Source organism: Tursiops truncatus, chromosome 17, assembly GCF_011762595.2.
Source record: "Tursiops truncatus isolate mTurTru1 chromosome 17, mTurTru1.mat.Y, whole genome shotgun sequence".
In the NCBI taxonomy this organism is placed as follows: Eukaryota; Metazoa; Chordata; class Mammalia; order Artiodactyla; family Delphinidae; genus Tursiops; species Tursiops truncatus.
The window spans coordinates 63,125,252-63,146,186 of NC_047050.1; the positions used below are offsets into that span (position 1 = coordinate 63,125,252).

Sequence of the window (20,935 nt, forward strand, 5' to 3'; positions counted from 1 at the left end):
CAAAAGTTAACTCAAAATGGATCATAAACCTAAATACAAAATGCAAAACTATAAGACTCCTAGAAGATAATATAGGAGAAAACCAAGATGATTTTAAGTATGGCAATGATGTTTTAGATACAACACCAAAGGCATGATCCATGAACAAAATAATTTTTTTTTAAAAGAGGGTAAAAGGGAACAAATGAATATAAAAAGCAAGAGGGACCAGGCAAGGGCCAAGGATCATAAAGTCCATGAAACAAGGCATATGATTAACTCAACTCTTCTTTGGGGTTCCCCCACTGAACCCTGGTCTGCCCCACCTGCAGCCCTGTCTCTGCCTCCCATCCCGTCAACCAGGTGTGCTCACTCCTGCCTTTAACCTCCCATGCCCTCTGCCTGTATCTCCTGCAGGACACTTAGCTCTGGCTCCTGTCACTGGGATTGGGGCACTTGCTTATCTTCTGCCCCGTCCCTGGAGCTCCCCAAGGTCAGGGGCTGTCTTAGCTGCTTCAGGATCCTCAGAGGCCAGAACTGTGCCTGGTATACTATAGGTGCTCAAAATGACATTGGCTGGCTGAATGGCAGAATGGATGGATGGATGAACTGAGTTTATGGAAGCAAAAATGAAGAAATGTCCCCCTTTCTTATACACACACACCCTTGGAAACAGGAGGTTTTACTAAGAGGTGAAATGTGGTATTTTTAAATTTTTTATTGAAGTGTCATTGACTTACAATATGATATCATTTTCAGGTGTACAGCACAGTGATTCAGTATTTTTACAGATTATACTCCATTATAAGTTATTACAAAATAATGGCTATAATTCCTTGTGCTGTACAATATATCCTGTTGCTTATCTATTTCATACATAGTAGTCTGTATCCGTTCATCACATACCCCTAATTTATCCCTCCCCCCACCCCTCTCCCCTTTGGTAGCCACAAGTTTGTTTTCTATGTCTGTGAGTCTGATGCCGTTTTGCATATAGATTTTTAAAATGTGGTATTTTAGGAAGAGATTTGGATTTTGGAATCTGACGGAAATGAAATCCAGGCTCTGGAATTAGTTAGCTCTGAAAACTTGGAAATGTATTTTAGCCTTTTTAGGAACCATTTCCCTCATCTGTAAAATGAAGATAATGATATATATGTCACGGGGTTGTTTCGTTATGAAGATTAAATCCCACAGTGTGGTGAATGCACCAAGGAGAACGCCTGGCTCCAAAGTGCCCATGAACATGACCTCTTCCCCCATCTTCCCTGTGTCCATTTTGGTCTAAGAGGCCTTCAGTGCCCGTGGTCTCCTTTGTCTGTCTCCGGAAACACCCACAGGTGAGCATCACACACAGACACCCACTCGCACTCACTGTTCCTCGGAAGCCTGCTAATGCCACCCCTTCCCGTTATTTGTCCACAGACCGGCATGTCTTCCAGCTGAGAGCTCACATGTACCAAGCCCGGGGCCTCATCGCAGCCGACAGCAACGGACTTTCAGACCCTTTTGCCAAGGTCACATTCCTTTCCCACTGCCAGACCACGAAGGTAACCAGGGGAGCCCACTTGCTTTCTCCCCGCAGCCCACAGCTGAGCCACAGCAGAACCCCAGGAAAGAAAAAAACAGGGGCACGTTGCAAATACTTGTGTCTCTGGGTGTGTAGGTGTTTCAGGGTTTCAGACTCAAAAGCATGGGCACAAGGCAGGCCAGACATTGGGAAGGTCTGCTGATCCAATGTGATCTGTTGTCGTGAAGCCAAGAGGGCAAGTAACAGAGTTGAAGGAAGGGAGGGAGGAAAAGAGGGGTGAGGGAGAACGGGATCTGACACCCAGAGCACCTGCTGGAGTGATGGGCACAATGCCAAGCTCAGTGGGATGAACAAACAGCTCAGACGACTTGCACGAGGCTTCTGGTGCAGTCTTTGCTGAGGGGTCTTGGTGGGGAGGAAAGCTTTCCTGCTCTGCAGTCAGGAAGCCCTAGACTTTGTACTTCTAGCCGGGGGACTTTGCGCACTTTTAACACCTGTGTGATTCAGTGTCTCTCTCTGGAAAATACTACTTCCAGACAGACGCTGTGAGGATTAAAGGAGATGGATCTATACCTGTTTCCTTGGCTTTCTCCCTTTCCTGTACATTGAATGCGGACATGTGAAAAGGGGCCCTCATGAGCGCACATCCAATAGGCTGCTTTTCTCATTAGATCGTATTCTCTAAGGATTTACTCTGTTCTCTGAGGATTCACTGTTCTGAGGGAGGGAAGCTCCGTAAAGGATTTGCCCACCTCTGGGAGTTAGGACAGAATTAAGACACAAAGAGACCTGACCTCATGTTGTACCTCATCTACTCTCTAGCTGCCTTTACTCACTAAACCTCAGTACGTCTTCTTAAAATAGGGCTGTTGAGAAGAAGCAAAAAGTTAAGTGTACAAAGAGATTGATGAGTAGTGGCCATTACATTGGCTGACGTTAAGAGGACTGACATTTCTCCCCAAAGTGAGGCCGTGACCTGGGAGGTGGTGTTTTGATTGATGACACTCAGGTTGAGAGCATAACGTGAGCTAGCATCTTGTCAATTTCACCAGCACGCGTGGAGCGCTTGCTCTGTGCCAGGTCCCATGCTGGACTCGGGGGAGCTGGGGGACCAGACGCTGCTCTTTTTTTTTTTTTAATAGAACTTTACTGGAGTATAATTGCTTCACAATACCATGTTAGTTTCTGTTGCACAACAAAGTGAATCAGCCATATGCATACACATGTCCCCATATCTCCTCCCTCTTGAGCCTTCCTCCCACCCTCCCTATCCCACCCCTCTAGGTCATCGCAAAGCACCGAGCTGATCTTCCTGTGCTATGCGGCTGCTTCCCACCAGCCAACTATTTTACATTCCGTAGTGTATAACGTCGATGCTACTCTCACTTCGCCCCAGCTTCGTCCTCCCACCCCATGTCATCAAGTCCATTCTCTATGTCTTCCTCTTTATTCCTGCCCTGAAACTAGGTTCATCAGTACCATTTTGTTTTTTAGATTCCATATATATGTGTTAGCATACGGTATTTGTTTTTCTCTTTCTGACTTAACTTCACTTTGTATGACAGACTCTAGGTCCATCCACTTCACTACAAATAACTCAGTTTCGTTTCTTTTTATGGCTGAGTAATATTCCATTGTATAAATGTGCCACATCTTCTTTATCCATTCATCTGTCAGTGGACATTTAGGTTGGTTCCATGTCCTGGTTGTTGTAAATAGTGCTGCAGTGAACATCGTGGTGCATGTCTCTTTATGGCTTTCTCAGGGTATATGCCCAGTAGTGGGATTGCTGGGTCATATGGTAGTTCTATTTTCAGTTTTTTAAGGAACCTCCATACTGTTCTCCATAGTGGCTGTATCAATTTACATTCCCACCAACAGTGCAGGATGGTTCCATTTTCACCACATCCTTTCCAGCATTTATTGTTTCTAGCTTTTTTGATAATGGCCATTCTGACTGGTGTGAGGTGATACCTCACTGTAGTTTTGATTTGCATTTCTCTAATAATTAGTGATGTTGAGCAGCTTTTCATGTGCCTCTTGGCCATCTGTATGTCTTCCTTGGTGAAATGTCTATTTAGGTCTTCCACCCATTTTTTAACTGGACTGTTTGGTTTTTTGATATTGAGATCCATGAGTTGTTTGTATATTTTGGAGATTAATCCTTTGTCTGTTTCATTTGCAAATATTTTCTCCCATTCTGAGGGTTGTCTTTTTGTCTTGTTTATGATTTCCTTTGCTGTGCAAAAGCTTTTAAGTTTAATTAAGTCCCATTTGTTTTTATTTCTGTTACTCTAGGAGGTGGGTCGAAAAAGATCTTGCTGTGGTTTATGTCAAAGAGTGTTTTTCCTATGTTTTAGTCTAAAAGTTTTATAGTGTCTGGTCTTACATTTAAGTCGTTAATCCATTTGGAGTTTATTTTTGTGTATGGTGTTAGGGAGTGTTCTAATTTCATTCTTTTACATGTAGCTGTCCAGTTTTTCCAGCATCACTTATTGAAGAGGCTGTCTTTTCTGCATTGTACGTTCTTGCCTCCTTTGTCGTAAATTAGGTGCCCATATGTGCGTGGGTTTATCTCTGGGCATTGTATCCTGTACCATTGATCTATATTCTTATTTTTGTGCCAGTACCATACTGTCTTGATTACTGTAGCTTTGAGGTATAATTTGAAGTTGGGGAGCCTGATTCCTCCAACTCCGTTTCTCTTTCTCAAGATTGCTTTGGCTATTCGGGTTCTTTTGTGCTTCCATACGAATTGTAAGATTTTTTGTTCTAATTCTGTGAAGAATGCCATTGGTAGTTTGATAGGGATTGCAATGAATCTGTAGATTGCTTTGGGTAGTAGAGTCATTTTCATGATATTGATTCTTCCAATCCAAGAACATGGTATATTTCTCCATCTGTTTATATCATCTTTGATTTCTTTCATCAGTGTCTTATAGTTTTCTGAATACAAGTCTTTTGCCTCCTTAGGCAGGTTTATTCCTAGGTATTTTATTCTTTTTGTTGCAGTGGTAAATGGGACTGTTTCCTTAATTTCTCTTTCTGATTTTTCATTGTTGGTGTGTAAGAATGCCAGAGATTTCTGTGCATTAATTTTGTATCCTGCAACCTTAAAAAATTCATTGATTAGTTCTAGTAGTTTTCTGGTGGCCTCTTTAGAATTTCCTATGTAGAGTATCATGTCATTGGCAAATAGTGACAGGTTTACTTCTTCTTTTTCAATTTGTATTCCTTTTATTTCTTTTTCTTCTCTGATTGCTATGAATAGGACTTCCAAAACTATGTTGAATAGAGTGGTGAGAGTGGACATCCTTGTCTTGTTCCTGATCCTGGTGTAAATGCTTTCAGTTTTTCAACATTGAGTATGATGCTTGCTGTGGGTTTGTCATATATGGCCTTTATTATGTTGAGGTAGGTTCCCTCTATGCCCATTTTCTGGAGAGTTTTTATCAGAAATCAGTGTTGAATTTTGTCAGAAGCTTTTTCTGCATCTATTGAGATGATCATATGGTTTTTATTCCTTAATTTGTTAATGTGGTGTATCACATTGATTGATTTGTGTATATTGGAGAATCCTTGCATCCCTGGGATAAGTCCCACTTGATCATGGTGTATGATCCTTTTAATGTGCTGCTGGATTCTGTTTGCTAGTATTTTGTTCAGGATTTTTGCATCTATGTTCATCAGTGATATTGGTCTATAATTTTCTTTTTTTGTGTGTGTGGTACACGGGTCTCTCACTGTAGTGGCCTCTCCCGTTGCGAAGCACAGGCTCCGGACATGCAGGCTCAGCGGCCATGGCTCATGGGCCTAGCCGCTCTGCGGCATGTGGGATCTTCCTGGACCGGGACACGAACCCGTGTCCCCTGCATCGGCAGGTGGACTCTCAACCACTGCGCCACCAGGGAAGCCCCTATAATTTTCTTTTTTTGTAATATCTTTTTCTGGTTTTGGTATCAGGATGATGGTGGCTTCATAGAATGAATTTGGGAATGTTTCTCCCTCTGCAATTTTTTGGAAGAGTTTGAGAAGGATGGGTGTTAGTTCGTCTGTAAATGTTTGATAGAATTCACCTGTGAAGCCATCTGGTCCTGAACTTTTGTTCCTTGGAAAATCTTTAATTATGGTTTCAATTTCATTACTTGGATAGGTCTGTTTATATTTTCTAATTCTTCCTGGTTCAGTCTTTCAAAATTGTACATTTCCAAGAATTTGTCCATTTCTTCGTGGTTGTCCATTTTATTGGCATGTAGTTGTTTGTAGTAGTCTCTTGTAATCCTTTGTATTTCTGCAGTGTCAGTTGTGATTACTCCTTTTTCATTTCTAATTTTATTGATTTGCATCCTCTCCCTTTTTTTCTTGATGAGTCTGGCTAAGGGTTTATCAATTTTGTTTATCTTCTCAAAGAATCACCTTTTAATTGTATTGATCTTTGTTTATTTTCTTCATTTCTATTTCATTTATTTCTGCTCTGATATTTATGATTTCTTTCCTTCTACTGACTGGGTTTTCTTCTCTTTCTCTAGTTGTTTTAAGTGTAGGCTTAGATTGTTTATTTGAGATTTTTCTTGTTTCTTGAGGTGAGATTGTATTGCTATAAACTTCCCTCTTAGAACTGCTTTTGCTGTGTCCCATAGGTTTTGGGTTGTCGTGTTTTCATTGTCATTTGTTTCTATGTATTTTTTAAATTTCTTCTTTGATTTCTTTAGTGATCTCTTGGTTATTTAGTAGTGCACTGTTTAACCTCCATGTATTTGTGTTTTTTACAATTTTTTTCCTGTAGTTGATTTCCAATCTCATAGCATTGTGGTCAGAAAAGATGCTTGATATGATTTCAATTTTCTTAAATTTTCCAAGGCTTGATTGTGACCCAAGATGTGATCTATCCTGGAGGATGTTGCATGTGCACTTGAGAAGAAAGTGTATTCTGCCACTTTTAGGTGGAATGTTCTATAAATATCAATTAGATCTATCTGGTCTATTGTGTCATTTAAAGCTTGTGTTTCCTTATTAATTTTCTGTTTGGATGATCTGTCCATTGGTGTAAGTGGGGTGTTAAAGTCCCCTACTATTATTGTGTTACTGTCGATTTCTCCTTTCATGGTTGTTAGCATTTGCCTTATGTATTGAGGTGCTCCTATGTTGGGTGCATAAACATTTATAATTGTTATATCTTCTTCTTGGATTCATCCTTTGATCATTGTGTAGTGTCCCTCCTTATCTCTTGTAACAGTCTTTATTTTAAAGTCTGTTTTATCTGATACGAGTATTACTGCTCCAGCTTTCTTTTGTTTTCCATTTGCATGGAATATCTTTTTCCATCCCTTCACTTTCAGTATATATGTATCCCTGGGTCTGAAGTGGGTCTCTTGTAGACAGCATATATATGGGTCTTGTTTTTGTATTCATTCAGCCAGTCTGTGTCTTTTGGTTGGGGCATTTAATCCATTTACATCAAGGTTATTATCAATATGTATGTTCCTATTACCATTTTCTTAATTGTTTTGGGTTTGTTTTTGTGGGTCTTTTTCTTCTCTTGTGTATCCCGCTTAGAGAAGTTTCTTTAGCATTTGTTGTAAAGCTGGTTTGGTGGTGCTGAATTCTCTTAGCTTTTGTTTGTCTGAAAAGCTTTTGACTTCTCCATTGAATCTGAATGAGATCCTTGCTGGGTAAAGTCATCTTGGTTGGAGGTCTTTCTCTTTCATTACTTTAAGTATATCCTGCCACTCCTTTCTGGCCTGCAGAGTTTCCACTGAAAAATCAGCTGATAACCTTATGGGGATTCCTTTGTATGTTATTTTTTGTTTTTCCCTTGCTGCTTTTTATATTTTTTCTTTGAATTTAATTTTTGTTAGTTTGATTAATATGTGTCTTGGTGTGTTTATCCTGTATGGGAGTCTCTGTGCTTCCTGGACTTGGGTGACTATTTCCTTTCCCATGTTAGGGAATTTTTCCACTATAATCCCTTCAAATATTTTCTCAGACCCTTTCTTTTTCTCTTCTTCTCTGGGACCACTATAATTCAAATGTTGGTGTGTTTAGTGTTGTCCCAGAGGCCTCTGAGATTGTCTTCAATTCTTTGTTCTTTATTCTGCTCCTTGGAAGTTATTGCCACCATTTTGTCTTCCAGCTCACTTATCCGTTCTTCTGCCTCCGTTATTCTGTTACTGATTCCTTCTAGTGTATTTTTCATTTCAGTTATTGTGTTTTTCATCTCTGTTTGTTCTTTAGTTCTTCTAGATCTTTGTTAAACATTTCTTGTATTTTCTTAATCCATGATTCCATTCTATTTCTGAGATTCTGGATCATCTTTACTATCATTACTCTGAATACTTTTTCAGGTAGATTGCCTATTTCCTCTTCATTTATTTGGTCTTAATAAAAACCTTTATTAGGTTTTTACCTTGCTCCTTCATCTGTGACATATTTTTGTGCCATCTCAATTTTTTTTTTTTTTATGAGTCGGGTTGTGTTCCTGTTTTACTGGTTGTTTGGCCTGAGGCTTCCAACACTGGAATTTGTAGGCTATTGGGTAGAGGTGGGTCTTTTTGCTGAGATGAGGAACTCAGTGAGACCTCACTCCAATGAATATTCCCTGGGGTCTGAGGTTCTCTGTGAGTCCAGTGGTTTGGACTCGGAGCTCCCACCGCAGGAGCTTCTGCCTGACCCCGGGCTCGCAAATCAAGATCGCGCAAGCCACATGGGGTGGCAAAAAAAAAAAGAGAGACTGGTTCAAGATGGCGGAGTAGAAGGACGTGCGCTCACTCCCTCTTGCGAGAGCACTGGAATCACAACTAACTGCTGAACAATCATCGACAGGAAGACACTGGAAATCACCAAAAAAGATATCCCACAACCAAAGACAAAGGAGAAGCCACAATGAAACGGTAGGAGGGGCACAACCACAATAAAATCAAATCCCATAACTGCTCAGTGGGTGACTCACAAACTGGAGAACACTTATACCACAGAAGGCCACCCACTGGAGTGAAGGTTCTGAGCCCCACGTCAGGCTTCCCAACCTGGGGGTCCGGCAACGGAAGGAGGAATTCCTAGAGAATCAGACTTTGAAGGCTAGTGGGATTTGACTACAGGACTTCGACAGGACTGGGGAAAACAGAGACTCCACTCTTGGAGGGCACACACAAAGTAGTGTGTGCATCAGGACCCAGGGGAAGGAGCAGTGACCCCATAGGAGACTGAACCAGACCTACCTGATAGTGTTGGAGGGTCTCCTGCAGAGGCGGGGGGTGGCTGTGTCTCACCGTGAGGACAAGGACACTGGCAGCAGAAGTTCTGGGAAGTACTCCTTGGCATGAGCCCTCCCAGAGTCCGCCATTAGCCCCACCAAAGAGCTGGGTAGGCTCCAGTGCTGGGTCCCCTCAGGCCAAACAATCAGCAGGGAGGGAACCCAACCCCACCCATCAGCAGACAAGCAGAGTAAAGTTTTACTGAGCTCTGTGCACCAGAGCAACACCCAGCTCTATCCACCACCAGTCCCTCCCATCAAGAAACTTACACAAGCCTCTTACATAGCCTCATCCACCAGAGGGCAGACAGCAGAAGCAAGAAGAACTACAATCCTGCAGCATGTGGAACAAAAACCACATTCACAGAAAGATAGACAAGATGAAAAGGCAGAGGGCTATGTACCAGTTGAAGGAACAAGATAAAACTCCAGAAAAACAACTAAATGAAGTGGAGATAGGCAACCTTCCAGAAATAGAATTCAGAATAACGATAGTGAACATGATCCAGGACCTCAGAAAAAGAATGGAGGCAAAGATTGAGAAGATGCAAGAAATGTTTAACAAAGATCTAGAAGAATTAAAGAACAAACAAATAGAGATGAACAATACAATAACTGAAATGAAAAATACACTGGAAGGAATCAATAGCAGAATAACTGAGGCAGAAGAATGGGTAAGTGACCTGGAATACAGAATGGTGGAATTCACTGCCGTGGAACAAAATAAAGAAACAAGAATGAAAAGAAATGAAGACAGCCTAAGAGACCTCTGGGACAACATTAAACGCAACAACATTTGCATTATAGGAGTCCCAGAAGGAGAAGAGAGAGAGAAAGGACCTGAGAAAATATTTGAAGAGATTATAGCCAAAAACTTCCCTAACATGGGAAAGGAAATAGCCACCCAAGACCAGGGAGCACAGAGAGTCCAGGCAGGATAAACCCAAGGAGAAACATGCCAAGACACATAGTAATCAAACTGGCAAAAATTAAAGACAAAGAAAAATTATTGAAAGCAACAAGGGAAAAATGACAAATAACATACAAGGGAACTCCCATAAGGTTAACAGCTGATTTTTCAGCAGAAACTCTACAAGCCACAAGGGAGTAGCATGACATATTTAAAGTGATGAAAAGGGAAGAACCTACAACCAAGATGACTCTACCCGGCAAGGATCTCATTCAGATTCAATGGAGAAATCAAAAGCTTTACAGACAAGCAAAAGCTAAGAGAATTCAGCACCACCAAACCAGCTCTACAACAAATGCCAAAGGAACTTCTCTAAGTAGGAAACAGAAGAAAAGGACCTACAAAAACAAACCCATAACAATTAAGAAAATGGTAATAGGAACATACATATTGATAATTACCTTAAACGTGAATGGATTAAATGCTCCAACCAAAAGACACAGGCTCACTGAATGGGTACAAAAACAAGACCCATATATATGCTGTCTACAAGAGACCCACTTCAGACCAAGGGACACATACAGACTGAAAGTGAGGGGATGGAAAAAGATATTCCATGCAAATGGAAATCAAAAAAAAGCTGGAGTAGCAATACTCATATCAGATAAAATAGACTTTAAAAAAAAGAATGTTACAAGAGACAAGGAAGGACAGACACTACATAATGATCAAGGGATCAATCCAAGAAGATATAACAATTATATATGCACCCAACATAGGAGCACCTCAATACATAAGGCAACTGCTAACAGCTATAAAAGAGGAAATTGACAGTAACACAATAATAGTGGGGGACTTTAACACCTCACTTACACCAATGGACAGATCACCTAAACAGAAAATTAATAAGGAAACACAAGCTTTAAATGACACAATAGACCAGATAGATTTAATTGATGTTTATAGGATATTGCATCCAAAAACAGCAGATTACACTTTCTTCTCAAGTGCACATGGAACATTCTCTAGGATAGATCACATCTTGGGTCACAAATCAAGCCACAGTAAATTTAAGAAAATTGAAATCATATCAAGCATCTTTTCTGACTACAACACTACAAGATTAGAAATCAATTACAGGGAAAAAAACATAAAAAACCCAAAGACATGGAGGCTAAAAAATACGTTACTAAATAAGAGATCAATGAAGAAATCAAAGAGGAAATCAAAAAATACCTAGAGACAAATGACAACGAAAACATAATGATCCAAAACCTATGGGAAGCAGCAAAAGTAGTTCTAAGAGGGAAGTTTATAGCAATACAAGCCTACCTCAAGAAACAACAAACATCTCAAATAAACAATCTAACCTTACACCTGAAAGAACTAGAGAAAGAAGAACAAACAAAACCCAAAGTTAGTAGAAGGAAAGAAATCATAAAGATCAGAGCAGAAATAAATGAAATAGAAACAAAGAAAACAATACCAAAGATCAATAAAACTAAAAGCTGGTTCTTTGAGAAGATTAAAAAAATTGATAAACCTTTAGACAAACTCATCAAGAAAAAGAGGGAGAGGACTCAAATCAATAAAATTAGAAATGAAAAAGGAGAAGTTACAACAGACACTGCAGAAATACAAAACATCATAAGAGACTACTACAAGCAACTCTATGCCAATAAAATGGACAACCTGGAAGAAATGGACAAATTCTTAGAAAGGTATAATCTTCCAAGACTCAACCAGGAAGAAACAGAAAATATGAACAGACCAATCACAAGTAATGAAGTTGAAACTGTGATTAAAAATCTTCCAACAAACAAAAGTCCAGGACCAGATGGCTTCACAGATGAATTCTATCAAACATGTAGAGAAGCGCTAACACCCATCCTTCTCAGATTCTTCCAAATATTGCAGAGGAAGGAACACTCTCAAACTCATTCTATGAGGCCACCATCACCCTGATACCAAAACCAGACAAAGATACTACAAAAAAAGAAAATTACAGACCAATATCACTGATGAATATAGATGCAAAATCCTCAACCAAACACTAGCAATCAGAATCCAACAGCACATTAAAAGGATCATACACCATGGTCAAGTGGGATTTATCCCAGGGATGCAGGGATTCTTCAGTATACGCAAATCAATGAATGTGATACACCATATTAACAAGTTAAGGAATAAAAACCATATGATCATCTCAATAGATACAGAAAAAGCTTTTGACAAAATTCAACACCCATTTATGACAAAAACTCTCCAGAAAGTGCGCAAAGAGGGAACCTACCTCAACATAATAAAGGCCATATACGACAAACCCACAGCCAACATCATTCTCAATGTTGAAAAACTGAAAGCATTTCCTCTAAGATCAGGAACAAGACAAGGATGTCCACTCTCACCACTCTTATTCAACATAGTTTTGGAAGTCCTAGTCACACCAATCAGAGAAGAAAAAGAAATAAAAGCAATTCAAATTGGAAAAGAAGTAAACTGTCACTGTTTGCAGATGACATGATACTATACATAGAGAATCCTGAAGATGCCATCAGAAAACTACTAGAGCTAATCAATGAATTTGGTAAAGTTGCAGGATACAAAATTAATGCACAGAAATCTCTTGCATTCCTATACACTAATGATGAAAACTCTGAAAGAGAAATTAAGGAAACACTCCTATTTACCCTTGCAACAAAAAGAATAAAATACCTAGGAATAACCCTACCTAGGGAGACAAAAGACCTGTATGCAGAAAACTATAAGAAACTGATGAAAGAAATTAAAGATGATACCAACAGATGGAGAGATATACCATGTTCTTGGATTGGAAGAATCAATATCATGAAAATGACTCTACTACCCAAAGCAATCTACAGATTCAATGCAATCCCTATCAAATTACCAATGGCATTTTTTACAGAACTAGAACAAAAAATCTTAAAATTTGGAGACACAAAAGACCGTGAATAGCCAAAGCAGTCTTGAGGGAAAAAAGTAGAGCTGGAGGAATCAGACTCCCTGACTTCACACTATACTACAAATTTACAGTAATCAAGACAATATGGTACTGGCATAAAAACAGAAATATAGATCAGTGGAACGGGATAAAAAGCCCAGAGATAAACCCATGCACCTATGGTCAATAATCTATGACAGAGGAGGCAAGGATATACAATGGAGAAAAAGCAGTCTCTGTAAAAGTGGTGCTGGGAAAACTGGACAGCTACATGTAAAATAATGAAATTTCAACACTCCCTAACACCATACAAAAAAATAAACTCAAAATGGATTAGAAACCTAAATGTAAGACTGTACACTATAAAACTCTTAGAGGAAAACACAGGAAGAACACTCTTTGACATAAATCACCACAAAATCTTTTTTGATCCACCTCCTAGAGTAATGGAAATAAAAACAAAAATAAACAAATGGGACCTAATGAAACTTAAAAGCTTTTGCACAGCAAAGGAAACCATAAACAAGACGAAAAGACAACCCTCAGAATGGGAGAAAATATTTGCAAATGAATCAGCAAAGGATTAATCTCCAAAATATATAAACAGCTCATGAAGCTCAATATTAAAGAAACAAACAACCCAATCCAAAAATGGGCAGAAGACCTAAATAGACATTTCTCCAAAGAAGACATACAGATGGCCAAGAGGCACATGAAAAGCTGCTCAACATCACTAATTATTAGAGAAATGCAAATCAAAACTACAATGAGGTATCACCTCACACCAGTTAGAATGGGCATCATCAGAAAATCTACAAACAACAAATGCTGGAGAGGGTGTGGAGAAAAGGGAACCCTTTTGCACTGTTGGTGGGAATGTAAATTGATACAGCCACTATGGAGAACAGTATGGAGGTTCCTTAAAAAACTAAAAATAGAATTACCATATGACCCAGAAATCCCACTACTGAGCATATACCCAGAGAAAACCATAATTCAAAAAGACACATGCACCCCAATGTTCATTGCAGCACTATTTACAATAGCCAGGTCATGGAAGCAACCTAAATGCCCATCGACAGACTAATGGATAAAGAAGATGTGGTACATATACACAATGGAATATTATTCAGCCATAAAAAGGAACGAAATTGGGTCATTTGTAGAGACGTGGATGGATCTAGAGTCTGTCATACAGAGTGAAGTAAGTCATTAAGAGAAAAACATATATATGAATGCATATATGTGGAACAGAAAAATGGTACAGATAAACTGGTCTGCAGGGCAGAAATAGAGACACAGATGTAGAGAACAAACATATGGACATCAAGTGGGGAAAGTGGTGGGGTGTGTGTGTGTGATGAACTGGGAGATTGGGATTGACATGTATACACTAATATGTATAAAATAGATAACTAATAAGAACCTGCTGTATAAAAAAAAATAAAATAAAATTCAAAAATTCAAGAAAAAAGAGAACAATAACAAAGTAAAAATGCTTTGTTATTGTTAGGAAACTAACAGATATGTTAGAAAGAATGTAAAAATAAAATTATAGATTAATCAGCAACTGGAAGGTACATCGGTACCACAATAGTAAAAACAGAGGAAGAGGGAAAAGAAAAAAAAAGGGGAGGTTTGGGCTTCCCTGGTGGCGCAGTGGTTGGGAGTCCGCCTGCTGATGCAGGGGACACAGGTTTGTGCCCCGTTCCGGGAAGATCCCACAGGCTGTAGAGCGGCTGGGCCCGTGAGCCATGGCCGCTGAGCCTGCGCGTCCGGAGCCTGTGCTACGCAACGGGAGAGGCCACAACAGTGAGAGGCTCGCGTACCGCAAAAAAAAAAAAAAAAAAAAAAAGGGGGGGGGTTGTGGAGGGCGGAGCCTAAGCAAGGGCGAGGTTTGGGCAGTCGGCGGGGCGATGTTCAGGACGCACAGGGCCGGAAAGGCCCTGGGGCCTGTGGGGGGTGGGGCTTAGGCTGAAGGAACAGAAGGGGCCCAGCCGTGGCCCCCACCCTGGCCTCAGACGACAGGGGACCTCACCTGGGGACCCAGCAGGCTTCCTGGGCTCGAGTGGGCGGGGCAAACGCCCTCCTCTCCTCTCCTGCTCCTCCAGTCTGGGGTCTGGGAGGGCCCCTCCCGACTGCCTGTCCTGATCTCCCCGGCCTCCCTCATATGCCCCCAGTACCAGTACGGCCGGTGGGGAAGGGGGAACCTTGGAGGGCAGGGGACTGACCTTGGAGGGCAGGGGACCGGCCTGGGAGCTCAGCAGGCTTCCTGGGCCCGAGTGGGCGGGGCCATCGCCCTCCGCTCTTTTCCCGCTGCCCCCCAGGGCCCCTCTCCAGCCTGTGTCTCCTGATCGCCCCCCCCCTCCATGCTCCCAAGGACCCATGCGGCCTGGAGGGGCCTTGGAGCAGGGGGAACCAGCTTGGGAGCTCAGCAGGCTCCCCAGGCCCTCCGCTCCTCTCCCTCTCCTCCCGGAGACTCCCTCTCACCTGCCTCTCCTGATCTCCCCGGCCTCAGGGGCGCCGATCTTGTCTGGCCTCCACTTCTTCTCCCCCCTCGGTCCCCCTCTGTCCTACCGGTTCACTCTGGGGTCCCTCCTGTCTCCTTGGGGGTCAGAGTTTCCCACCAGCGGCCGGCAGGCGCCCTAGTTGTGTGGAGACGCTCACCCCGCGTCTTCCCACGCCGCCATCTTCCGGACTCCGCTCCTGCACAGTGCACGATGCAGTGGAGCTCGGCAGTGCTCTGTGCAGACGAATCAGCCACACTGTGATAAACCCCATAGTACTGCACCTCCAGGGGCCACAGGGAGAGAGGGGTTAGCTCTGCTTGGGAGGGAAGTCGGGAGAGACATCAGAGGGAAGGTGACTGAGCATGAGAACGAGAAGACTTCAGACTCCTTTCTCCTCCCTGTGATTTAAGAGGTAGTACATAGCGCGGTGGTTAAGAGTATATACTCTAGGGGCTTCCCTGGTGGCGCAGTGGTTGAGGGTTCGCCTGCCGATGCAGGGGGCGTGGGTTTGTGCCCCCATCCGGGAGGATCTCACGTGCCGTGGAGCGGCTGGGCCCGTGGGCCATGGCCGCTGGGCCTGCGTGTCCGGAGCCTGTGCTCCGCGGCGGGAGAGACCACAGCAGTGAGAGGCCCGCGTACCGCAAAAAAAAAAAAAAAAAAAAGTATAGACTCTAGAGCCGTAGTGCCTGGGTTCAGGTCTGAGCCCTTCCATTTATTGGCTGTGTGACAGCAAAATCCTCTGTGTCCTCAATTTCTTCATCTGTAAAATAGGGATGGTGATATTGTATATGCCTCCCAGAGGGTGAGACACCCAGTATAGTGCCTTGTTTATAACAGCTCCTGTGTGACTGCGCTATTATTTGCCATTGAGGCTTCCCACCAAAAACAAAGGGAATTCTCAAAAGGGGGATCCCTGGGACTTCCCTGGCGCTCCAGTGGTTAAGACCTCGAGCTTCCAGTTCAGGGGGCACAGGTTTGAGCCCTGGTCGAGGAACGAAGATCCTGCATGCCACACAGTGTGGTTAAAAAAAGGGGGGGGGGCAGAACCCCTGGAGGCCTCCTCTGCCTGCACAGCTGTGGAGTTCCAAGCCCTCAGAGGTGATCTCAGGGCTCTGGGTGGGGTCGGGGGTTGAGTGAGCTCCCTTGGCTCCTATGTAGTTCTCCTTCTATTTTGCAACTCCACACAGTATATTCGTTTGATTTAGATGCATATCTCAAAGGAACAGATGACATTTGTTTATCAAATAATCATTTGAAAGGGAAAACAAGTTCTGTTGAACCCTGGACTTTGCCTCCATACTTTTGAACCGAGTACCTAATTTTTGCTAATAATGATAGCTGTCATTTATTTTAAAACTCCCTCTGTGACAGGCATGATGCTAAGCATTTTATATGCATTTTTGGTTACGTCTAACTGCAACCCCAAAGTGGGTATTATTAGTGTCCTCATTCTGCAGTTGAGGAAGGTACGGCTTGGAGACTCTTTATTTAGAAGATGGTAGAGCCAAGATGGATACCCAGGTTGGTCCAATTCCAAAGTTATTTTGCTTAACCACTCTGCTTCCATTTTGGTAAGAAAGGGTTCTGGTTTCTCTCTCCTGTTTCAGTGTGTGCTGCCTCGGTGGGACTGATCTGTGTGTGACATGCCCCACTCGTGCATTCTTCAAGGTGGGGAAGGCTGAGCCTGGGGGCCCTGCAGTCATAGCTGAGCTGGTCCACCCTACACCTGGTAGCACTTCTCTAAATGGACTACATGTTGCTCAAGGAGAACTATCTCTGAAGGGAGGGTCCTGCAGCCAATCCTTTATAAGTGACTTGATGGTACGAAATCTTTCAGGAGGGGAATCCAGCTATTTCAGATGCCACTGAGGACGTGGAACTTGGAAATCTTGTGATGATAGGATAAAGGGAAAGGGAGACAGCTCCCAAAGAGAAAGGTTTTGGGGATAGAAAGGGAGAAGGACTATGTGGTAAGAGGGAGGCTTAGAAGAGAAGGACAGGGGATCTTAGAGGGTGGGGGGCATGGAAGCTGAGATTTCAAGCAGTCCGACTGACGCTGAGTCCTGAGGACACCAGTGGTCTCGTTAGATACGAGTTACCCTGGTGACCAACGCTGGCACGTGGTAGGTATTCAGTAAATGTTTACTCATTTATAAATGAGTGTGGCTGGGGTGGAGGGGGGCGGACAAAAAGCACTTACTGAGCACCTACTGTATGCCAGGCACTTAAAAAGCTTTATCTTAGACAGTGGTCATAACAACTTTACAAGGTGGATACTAACCCCACTGAAATGAGTAAGACTAAGGATCAGAGAGGTTAAATCACCTGCCCAAGTTGGACATAGGCAGGTGGTGACACTAGGGTTCCATTACAGGGGGCCTCTGATTCTAAAGCCACGCTCCATCCATGGTATCTCACTTCTTCTTAAAAGCGTTAAATTTAAGTGTTACCATAATCTCTCCAACAATGTCACCGAACAAGTTTATAAAGCACAACTCCTTAAGGAAGCCCCGAGGAAATGAGGTGAGCTGTACTCACCTTGGCAGAGAAGTGGGACAATGTATTTTGTTTGGGTGAACGTTTCAGTACTTCTCGAAGGTAGCCACATCGTCCTTTTAATCATGGGACAGGCCAAAATCCACTCATTGAGTCATGCAAGTAGCTACTGAATACCTGCTAAGCACAGGATGCTGTGTTAGTGCCTAATACTGAGCCTAGCACTTTGAAGGAATAAATATGTGATGAATGAAAGAATGAATGCTGGCCTCTGGAATCTTACCAAGTGGCAGTTACAGCCCAAAGTGCCAAGGAAGCCATCAGAATATTTCTGTAGGAAAGATGCTGTGAGAATCATAAATTGCTTTGGTGTCACACTGTTGGGTACAGGTTGCAAAAAAGATCACATTTCTATTTTCAAAAGCAACATAAAAACACATAGTTCTTTGTGATGTCAGTCACCGACACAGGGGAACTTTGCATTGCAATGCCTTAACTGCTGTTCATAGGTTGGTTGAAGCCATTCTCTTCCTGTCCAAAAAATCAAGATTTTCTCTGAAACGTTATGTTCAAAACCTCACTGTGTCTGAGGCATAAAATACTCTAAAGGCAAAAAGCAAGGAAGGAAGGAAATTGTGGAACGCATATTTTATGACTCATAAAAAAGAGCAATACAAATATTTTTTCGCAACCACAGTGCAAGTGATTTAATGCCATGACTAGAAATGGCTCTTGATGTAAAGCTCTGAGATGACAGTTTTATTTGGGCTTTGGAATCTAAGCAGTAGTTAGTTCAGGCCAGATCTCTCTCCAGTCCCTCCTGGAGAGAATGGTGAGAGGTAGGAGTGGAGTGCAGAGGTGGTGTGGAAATTTCCTCAGGACCCAGCAGGAGCTGTGCAGTCTGTGTTAACCTGAGAAATCACCCATTTGCCTGCACAGGAGACTGTGACTGTGGCCTCTTTCCAGGACTGGCCTCACACATGAATGCGGCAGTTTCTGCCTAGGTACAGGCACCTATCTTGCAAGCAACCTTAGCCTTTAGCTCTATGAAACTGGCATGTTTCCAAACATCCAATTAAATAGAGGATGCAAGCTCATTACACTCTACCTTCTGAAGGTACCACCTGAATGGCCTGGCAGGGGGCTCTGAGTCACTCCTAGGTGAGCCACTCATGGTTCTGAACCAGTCATGTGGGTTGTGGTCCTTCTTTGTCCTTTGGTTTCTCCATCTGCATAATGGGTGCAGCCAACTTCCAATGTCACAATTTGCTATGGAAGAAAGAATGATGTCATGCAAAATGGTGAAGGTTATTTTGAAGACCCTGGTCAGGTCAATGCAGTCGAATAAATATACACGAAACAGTAGAATTGCATGTGAGGAATATTCGATTGAAAATCCACTTTCGAGTATTTGATGGCGAAATTTTATTTGTTCACAGTGAAGAATCACTAGATCTTCCCCATTCTCAGTTTGCCCTTTCATAAAATGGAGATAATATGAGCATCTACTTGGTGAGGATGGTTGAAGTTAGTAGCCTGGGCTTTGGTGCCAGATGACCTGGGTTGAATCCCAGTTCTGCCATGTGCCGGCTCTGGGCAAGTGAGCCTTGGTTTACATTTCTCCCTCCCAGAATTGTTGGGAAGTTTCAGCAAGACAGTGTATGTGAAGTACCGCAGCCTGTACACAGTACGTGCTCAATAAAGGGTAGCTGGTGTTATCATCACAGCACTACTGTGAGGATCGAATTGGAATTATGCTTGCAAGTAGGGTGGTAATCAGGTGGGAGTTCTACTCATGAAGCTTATATAAGCTCCTCCAGGGAAGGGAATCTGCATCCCTAGCATCCGATACTCAGTAGCACATCAGTTTCCGTCGTTGCTTGAATGTTGAATAAGTGAGCAATGGTGATGAGAATGTGTCCTCTTTACCCTTCACGGAGCCCCCTCCAACCCAGTCGAGCGATGTTTTGCTTTTCTTTTGGCCCCAACTTCCAGGTCATTTCCCAGACCCTCTCCCCCACCTGGAACCAGATGCTGCTGTTCAATGACCTGGTGCTGCACGGAGACCCGAAGGAACTGGCAGGATCCCCGCCGTTAGTGGTGGTGGAGCTGTATGACAGTGACGCAGTGGTGAGTGTCCCAGGGCTGCACTAACTGTGCCTTGCTAAAAACTCCCCGTTCAACTAACTTCCTTTATTTAACCAGCCTGTGACTATGCCCAGAGGCAGTCCTCACCTGGGAAACACTGATCTACAGAATCTGGGAAATGGATGATGACCATTTGCTTTACTAAAGGGTTTTTTGCTTAGATTTCCCTTTGGATTGCAATTTAAATAGAATCTGCTTCCCAAAAGTTCAGTCCACATATACTTCTTCAGGAATATAATTATTATACCCAGCCCCCAGTTCTATACCTTATTGCTGCTTATAAAAATGTCCTTTTGAAAATAGCAGGTTTTTACTGATGTCGCCTGGTTGGAAGGAATGGATATATTGTCACTGATTCAGCATTTGTAACTGGGCCTTTTTTTTCTTCTTTGTTTGTTGCTTCCAAGCCCTGAAACAATGCATTCAGCTCTATCTCATTTCTGTTATGATATTAGCCAAACCTCTTTCTCTCCAAAGATGTCCGTGTCCTGAAACAGCAGATTCAAAAGCTTACTGGAGGCTTTTTTAAAAAAATTTAATTAATTAATTAATTAATTTTTGGCTGCGTTGGGTCTTCTTTGCTGCACGCAGGCTTTCTCTAGTTGTGGTGAGCGAGGGCTACTCTTCGTTGCGGTGCGCGTGCTTCTCATTGCGGTGGCTTCTCTTGTTGCGGAGCACGGGCTCTAGGCGCGAGGGCTTCAGTACTTATGGCTCGCGGGCTCTAGAGCGCGGGCTCAGTAGCTGTGGCGCACGGGCTTAGTTGCTCCCTGGCACGTGGGATCTTCCCGGACCAGGGCTCGAACCTGTGTCCCCTGCGTTGGCAGGCGGGTTCTTAACCACTGCGCCACCAGGGAAGCCCCACTTTGTTAGTTTTTAAGTGTGACTGAGCTAAACCCATTTCCACCTCAACCAAGCTTCCTTCTACAGCCGGGAATGCAAATGCTTGTTTGTGAATCCAAAGGCAATGAAGTAGTGCAGGTACTAAAACCCAGCCTCAGCCAAAGAAAATGTGGGCACTGCCCTTGGACGTGGAGGTCATTTATCCAAGAGTTTTCACTCAATAAATATGTAATGAGTGCCTGCCCTGTGCCAGGGGATACAGCAGTTCTTGAGATAAATAGCAAAGCAGCCCCACGCTCCAGCCCCA

The 20,935-nt window shown here is 42.9% G+C and overlaps 1 protein-coding gene across 1 annotated transcript in view; it reads left to right on the forward strand.

The window, feature by feature from the left end:
• FER1L6 (fer-1 like family member 6) overlaps positions 1–20,935 on the forward strand; it is a 173,826-nt gene that overhangs the window by 99,041 nt on the left and 53,850 nt on the right. Inside the window, exons 21-22 of the mRNA XM_073794722.1 lie at positions 1,405–1,529; positions 19,636–19,770. Coding sequence (XP_073650823.1) covers positions 1,405–1,529; positions 19,636–19,770 — 260 coding nt within the window. The remainder of the gene's footprint in view (positions 1–1,404; positions 1,530–19,635; positions 19,771–20,935) is intronic.